This window comes from Marmota marmota, unplaced genomic scaffold (genome assembly GCF_001458135.2).
Source record: "Marmota marmota marmota unplaced genomic scaffold, marMar, whole genome shotgun sequence".
Classification (NCBI taxonomy): Eukaryota; Metazoa; Chordata; class Mammalia; order Rodentia; family Sciuridae; genus Marmota; species Marmota marmota.
This window is the reverse complement of record NW_025999895.1, coordinates 6,375,858-6,382,753: the sequence shown is the minus strand read 5'-3', so window position 1 is coordinate 6,382,753 and position 6,896 is coordinate 6,375,858. Positions and strand designations below refer to the sequence as shown.

The 6,896-nt window shown below is 51.4% G+C and overlaps 1 protein-coding gene across 1 annotated transcript in view; it reads right to left on the bottom strand.

Moving 5' to 3' along the window:
* Positions 1-4,746: 4,746 nt before the first annotated feature.
* Cd300lf (CD300 molecule like family member f) overlaps positions 4,747-6,896 on the bottom strand; it is a 108,302-nt gene continuing 106,152 nt past the window's right edge. Inside the window, exon 6 of the mRNA XM_048797901.1 lies at positions 4,747-6,756. Within this exon, the coding sequence (XP_048653858.1) occupies positions 6,615-6,756 (142 nt within the window). The 3' untranslated portion in view covers positions 4,747-6,614. The remainder of the gene's footprint in view (positions 6,757-6,896) is intronic.

Here is a 6,896-nt window from a genome sequence, read left to right as displayed (position 1 = left end):
GGAGCGCTCACCTAGCATGTGTGAGGCACTGGGTTCCATCCTCAGCACCACATAAATATATAATAAAGTTTAAAAAAATTTAAACAAAAAATTGGGGGAAAGTTCACCCACCAGACAACCTACACAGACCTAAGGGAAAGGTGAGTGATTCCAACCAATTTGAGCTCCCTCTCAGTTTCTGAAAGAGCTCAGGCAACTGGGGCCATCTTGAACAAAATGTCAGAGGTATTGGCTACGGCAACGTTGATGGGAGCCCATTGCTTGGTGAGGCAGCCACTGAAATTGGGGATGAAAGCAAATAACTAAGCAAATCCAGCTAGAGGGTTTATTAGGGTTCCCTGAGTTTCAGGGAAGTAAATGGGCAAAGGGAAGCAAAAGAAAGCCAGCACACCCCTGTGCCCAGTGTAGACCAGGGCTCAGAAGGGGACACTGCACTCTGAGATGGCCCCTGGGAAGCAGGCTTGTCCAGGCATGTCCGGAACCTCCCCTGGGTTCCTGCTGGAGCTGGGTGTTCCAGGACGCAGGCCCACCCACCTTCCGAGGGACTGGTGGTTTCTAATTGCAGCAGGAGGACCTGACCCTTCTTGGGTAGCTTGGGTCACTAAATGCCAGGAAGCTGAAGTGGCTGCAATCACGTCGCTCACTCACTGGTGCCCAGGAGTCTGGACATCCTCCTGAAGTGATCGATTTGATGGGGGCAAGGAAGCCCAGGTGTTTTGTCAAGCATGATTTCTGCGTGTGTCTCGAAGGGTGTGCGGAGTGAAGCCGACTGCCTTCCTACCAGATGGGAGCAGCCCACCTGTTGAGGGCCAAAGTAGGTCAGAAACGAGAGGAAGGTTGAGAGTGCCCCTGCGTACCTCCTGGGCTGGGGTGGTCATCTGCTGCCCTTGGTGTCTCAGGCCTTTGAGTTACACTCTGGATTTCCTGGGTGTCCCTCTCATAGACAGACATGTGGCAGATCACCAGACTACTCGGCCTCCGTGGGAACCTGTCACCAGAGGAGGCCTCCGTGGGAACCTGTCACCAGGGGGACCTCAACTCAGGACGAGTGGGCTTCTTGACAAACAGCCCAGAAATGAGTTTAAGGAGGCATCAGTGAAGGCACAGAGACGTGTTCAGGAGAGCAGAGACCTTCGAGTGGGAGATGCTTTGGGGATTCTCAGGCTCTTAAAGGGAACTTGGTGGGAATGGGAAGGTGGGTGTAAATGACATCAGCCTGGTGATCACAGGACAGTTTACGGTGGCCTGGCCATCCTCAGGCTCCTCGACTGATGTGGGCTCCATGATCTGACCAGTGGGTAACTTTGGAAAGTATCCTAGGTTATAGGATTTTAAAATTAGCATGTGTCACTTTGCTTAATCCATTTATTGTGTGGGCTGACAGTGCACAAGCCGGTTTTCACAAGTGAGCGAATTTCCTGTAACTCTAAGATTTACAGATTTCCCAGAAATTTGGGAGTGACCAGCCTGGGAAAGAGACTAACCTGGGGGGTGACAGGCCTGAAAGGTGTGTGAAACCTGAATCTAGATTATGTTTCCTCGTCCTTCCTTCTGTCCCCTTTATACCTACCTTCATATTCCTTCTCTCTTACCTCAAGCCAACACCTTATAATAAATCTCTTTCTAGAAATATATATATGTACATGTATGTGTATAAATATATACATATTTGTGGATATATATGTGCATATATATGTGTAGGGTAGGAGATATATGTGTGTACACACACACACACACACACACACACAACATTAGTTATGTTTCTCTGAAGAAACCTGAATAATATCCCCCAATTGACCAGGACCTCCTCAGATTTGTCCTATGAGAATGGAAAGTACAGGGGGCAAGGTCTCTCTGCTGGAGTGCCAATCCTGTGCATGAAACAGGTCATCACAACTCTCAGTCACACGAAAGGATGGGAGACTACCTACGCTCTGTTCTTTGCTGCCCTTGTCTTGAAGGTCTGTACAGCAAAGCTTACTCTGTAACAAGACTGTTCTGTGTGCAGACATTGCCCTGAGCCTTGTGTGACGCCCACTGCGTTCCTGCTCGAAGTTGCTAGATAAGACCTAGCTCTGCCATCAGACCAATGTTTTCCTCTTATGGGAGATTAAGACATGCCACCCCAAACTAGACTTCTTTCCCATAATTTTGAGATGACTTTTCAGAGGGGCCACAGACAGAAGTAGCTCTGAGAAGCCGATTGTTCATGGGGAGGTTTGCATCTGTGAAGGAACTCTACACTAGGGAGGTAAATAGCTTGCAAACAAGCTTCCCCTGAGGCCCCTTATCTGCCCTCTCTGGATCCACCCAAAGACTATAGGATGCACATGCTCTTCTGAGGGAACAGCAAGTGCTGAATTGTCATGGGCAGGGCACCAATGGCATCTGAGATTCCTGCCCTGCCTTGCTCCTTTTCCCCCTCCCAGACACACCCAGCCAGGTGTTGTTTGAGTTGTTTAATTCTTTCCCTCAGTTCTTTTGCAACTTTGTACAATGAATTTCCTTGTATGTGTGATTTGATATATACTTTTGGATATTCCTGCAGGATGCAGTCCTATAAATAAAATAGCTGGGATGGAGGTCTCTGCATTTTCGAATTTTAATGCATATTACCAAAGAGATTGGAAAAATCTTTGCTCTCACCAGAAGTATAAAAAATAGCTACCCAGGGCTGGGGTTGTGGCTCAGTGGTAGAGCACTCACCTAGCATGCACAAGGGTTCGATCCTCAGCACCACATAAAAATAAAATAAGGATATGTGTCCACCTAAAACTAATAAATAAATAAATAAATACATAGCTAACTACCACATCTCACCACCCCCTGCAAATTGTCAATTTTTCATCTTCACAAGTCTGACTGGCAGGTAAGACATTTTGATCATCCATGGCCTGGGCCCCTGGGTAGAGGGGATTGCTGCAGGTGCAGGGGATGAAGAGAGGAGATCCACACCTGTGTGCCGCTGCTCCCTAAGAGAATGAAGAAGCCAGATGTAAAAATAATTAAGTTTAATTAAAAACAATCCTGACGTAAAGAGAAACTTCCATTCATGACTGAAAGGCCACACAGCGTCCAGGGATGATGATGATCCACAGCTAGAATATTCTGAAGTCACAGAACTCAGAGGATAAAGATGGAGTCATCCTGGCCGCCGGTCAGAATGAGCAACCGCGTACAAGCAAAATCGGTGGCCTCTGGATTCCGCTCCCTGGTGTCGCACTGGGAGACAGTGCAGGGAGATCTGCAGGTGCCAAAGGCAAAAGACACCGTGGCATGGACTCTACCCGGGGCGGCTGCTTTTGAAATATCCCAGCAACAATCTACAGATGAGAGAACTGATGGAATACAGCTCCCATGGCCCATCAAAGGTAGAAAGACTACATCATGATAAACGTTTGCCAAGAAAACGATACATTAGGGATGAAAAAAGAGAGAGTGGTGACCAATGAATGCATGCATGGTGGGTGGGGCTGGGGGAGGGGTCCTGGGGATAGAACCCAACAGTGCTTTACCACCAAGCTACACCCCCAGTCCCTTATTAATTTATTTATTTTTCAGATAGGGTCTTTCTAAGTTGCTGAGGTTCTAAGTTGTAGGGGCCATCCTTTATTTTTGGATACTGGGGATTGAACCCAGAGGTGCTTAACCACTGAGCCATATCCCCAGCCCCTTTTTAACATTTATTGAGAGACAGGATCTCGATAAGTGGCTTAGGACCTGGCTAAGTTGCTGAGGCTGGCTTTAAACTCGTGATCCTCCTGCCTGGACCTCCTGAGCTGCTGGGATTATAGGCGTGCACCCCCGCACTCAGCTGGAGACCATCCTTGAACTTGAGGTCTTCCTGTCTCAGCCTCTGTTTTGGTCAGTTTTTTTGCCCCTGTGATGAAAGGACCCAACCAGAACAATTGCAGAGGAGGAACGGTTTATTTGGAGGCTCACAGTTTCAGAGGTCTCACTCCACCCATAGCAGGCTCCATTCTTTGGGGCTGGAGGTGAGGCAGAACATCATGGCAGAAAAGTGTGGTGGAGGGAAGCAGCTCACATGATGATCAGGAAGCAGAGAGAGTGAGAGAGACTCCACTTGCCAGATACAAATATGTAGCCCAAAGCCACACCCCAATCCCCCACCTCCTCCAGCCACACCTACCTGCCTTCAATCACCAATTAATCCTCTCAGGTGATCAATTCATTGATTGGGTTAAGACTGTCACAACCCCATCCTTTCCCCTCTGAACCCTCTTGCATTGTCTCACACCTGAGCTTCTGGGGGACACCTCACATCCAAAACATAACAGTCTCCCAAGTCCCTGGGATCACAGGCACCACGCCTGGCTAAGCAATGAATACATTTAAAAGCAAGAGGAACAAAAGAAGACCGAACTGTGGGAAACATTCACAGAAGAGAATATAAATATCACACATACAAAAAATACTATACTAACAAAACCAGGCCTGGAAAGGGGAGGGGCGGGGTGGAGGTTACCAAGGGAAGGTCCTCTTCTACAGCACGGTCTACAGACCTGACGCGTGACTTCAAGATGCTAACGGGGGACTCAGAACAGGATGCTGCAGAAGGGCGTGATTGTGGCACATGGGCGCCAGACCTGGCAGCGGAAAAAAGACTTTCCCTGGAGGGTCAGGTCAGAGAGGGCAGCGGAGCCCAGGAAGGGTGGGGGTGGGGTCTGGATGTAGCTCTGCCACTCTCTAGCTGAGTGAGACCTTGTCTGTGGACCTGTAGGTTTCTTCCACGGCACTCAACTGGGTCTTTTTTTTTTTTTTTTGTCTATTTTGGGGCTTATACTTGAACAGTGCCTGGTACTCAGTACTGACACAGTGCTTGTTGAATGAACAATGGTCGGAGTAAACGGGGACCTGGCCTGGGTGCAGAGACTGGCCAGAGCAGGGCACGGGGCGACCTGGACTAGTGTTTCTTGAAGGAGCAGCAGCCTCTGTCCCACTGGACACTGGGGACCCGGCAGGTGACACTGGGGACCCAATCCATGCTCCGGCCATAGTGGGCACGGGCTCAGTGCACCATTCACCCCTCAAGCCAGAGGCCAGCAGCGAGTGGCAGCCACAGGCAAGGGAGACCAGGCTGGGCGTGAGCAGGGGAGGGGGAGGGGAGCTTCGGAGATGGAGGCCCTGTGAAGTACCAACTGTGCCCCATGTGCCAGGACAGCCAGTGTGAGGTGGATCTGTGTCACTTGCTTAGGCCACAGTGCCAGCTGTTTGGCCCAACACCCACCTGGGTGTGGCCGTGAGGTATGTTTTTAGGGGAAATTAACATCAAGTCAGTAGGCTTTGAACCAAGCAGATTACCCCCATAATGCGGTGGGCCTTGTCCAATCGTCCAATCGGTTACAGTCCTTAAGAGAAAACAGCCGAGTGTCCCATGGGCCTCCGTCTCCAGCTCCACCTGCAGCAGCAGCTCCCAGCTCTGCAGCCTGCCCCGCCCTCCACGTCACTGGGCCTCCTTGGAATGCCCCCCACACACTGCTGGGCTTCCCTGGAGAACCCTGACTCCCACACTCAGCTTCAGGGAAGGGAGGTGCAACGTCCCAGCCTCCGTCCCGCTGTGTCCTGCACTGTCCTTCCTGCCCAGGGCCCTTGGCTTCTCCTGCCCCTGACCGGCTGTGCCTTCTCCATAGTGGCCTCCTTCCCAGAAGTACAAGCCCAGGAGCTGGAACTGGACAGGAAGGAAACGGCTCTCCTTTTCTCCTGATAAGGCCACTCGCCAGCGGCACTTTCTGGAAGCTTCACCCATTGGGTGGAACCTTAGTCTGGGTGCGTTTGAAAGGATACACAGCTGTGTGGTGGCCTTGCCCCTCTGCCACCCCAAGCCCACGGTGTCGGATCTGCTCCAGCTCCAGCATCCCACTGTGGTTCCTCCACAGTCCCCAGTTGTGCGGCTCAAGCCGGGCGTGGTGGCACACGCCTGGAGACCCAGCAATTCTGAGGCGAGGCAGGAGGATTGTAAATTCAAAGCCAGCCTCAGCAAGTTAGCAAAACCCTGTCTCAAAATAAAAAATAAAAGGTTTGGGGTGTGACTCAGAGGTTAAGCATCCTGTGTTCAGTCCCCAGGACCAAAACAAGAGCGCATTATCAAGTGGGCCATCGCTGTGGGTACCAAAATGTGCGGCCCATGTTCCATCCACTCCCAGACAAGAAGAGCAGCCTAACTGCTCAAAATGGAGGAGACCATGAGTGTCCACAGAGAGGGCCGGTCATCGACTTCAGTCACTGAGGGACGGAGCTGGGTGGGGTGGGGCTGGCAGCCCCTTTCCTTCTCTGTCCTGAGGTTTACAATGTGGAAACACTCGATTAGTTGGGGCCCTGCACCCCAAGGAATGCAAACAAAGGTCCATCAATGTGGCAGGTGACCGCACTTGAGATGACATGTGACCTCCAAGGAACTGGGGCCTCTGGGGGAAGCATCTTCTCTGCTGGCACTTCCTACTGTCTCTGTGACATCCCAGGGGTCAGAGCTGCAAAAGCAGGGACCAGGGGCTGCTCCCCGAAGCTGCTGAGTGGCCTCAGAGCCATAGCCATGCCGACCACGTGGCTTCCTCACAGAAATGCTCTTTTTCTTCTACTGGAGCGTCTTTTTACTACTAGTTCTCATCTGGCGGACTCCGCCTCCTCCCAGGGCATCTCTGAGGCCTGTTTACCCAGAGGACAGCACTGAGCATGCCCAGGAGCAGGGGCACCTCCAGGAAGACCAGGATCAGGAAGGAGGTGCTGCTGAACAAGGACCTGTGGGAACAAGAAACAGGAAATAAAAAACTGCCACCTGGGGCAGAGGTCTGGGGTCTTCCAGCCGTCCCTGTGCCCAGATCCGGGGTTCCCGTAGCCAAGTGAGGGAGACCTGGGGCCAGCAGGACAGCTCCCTTGGA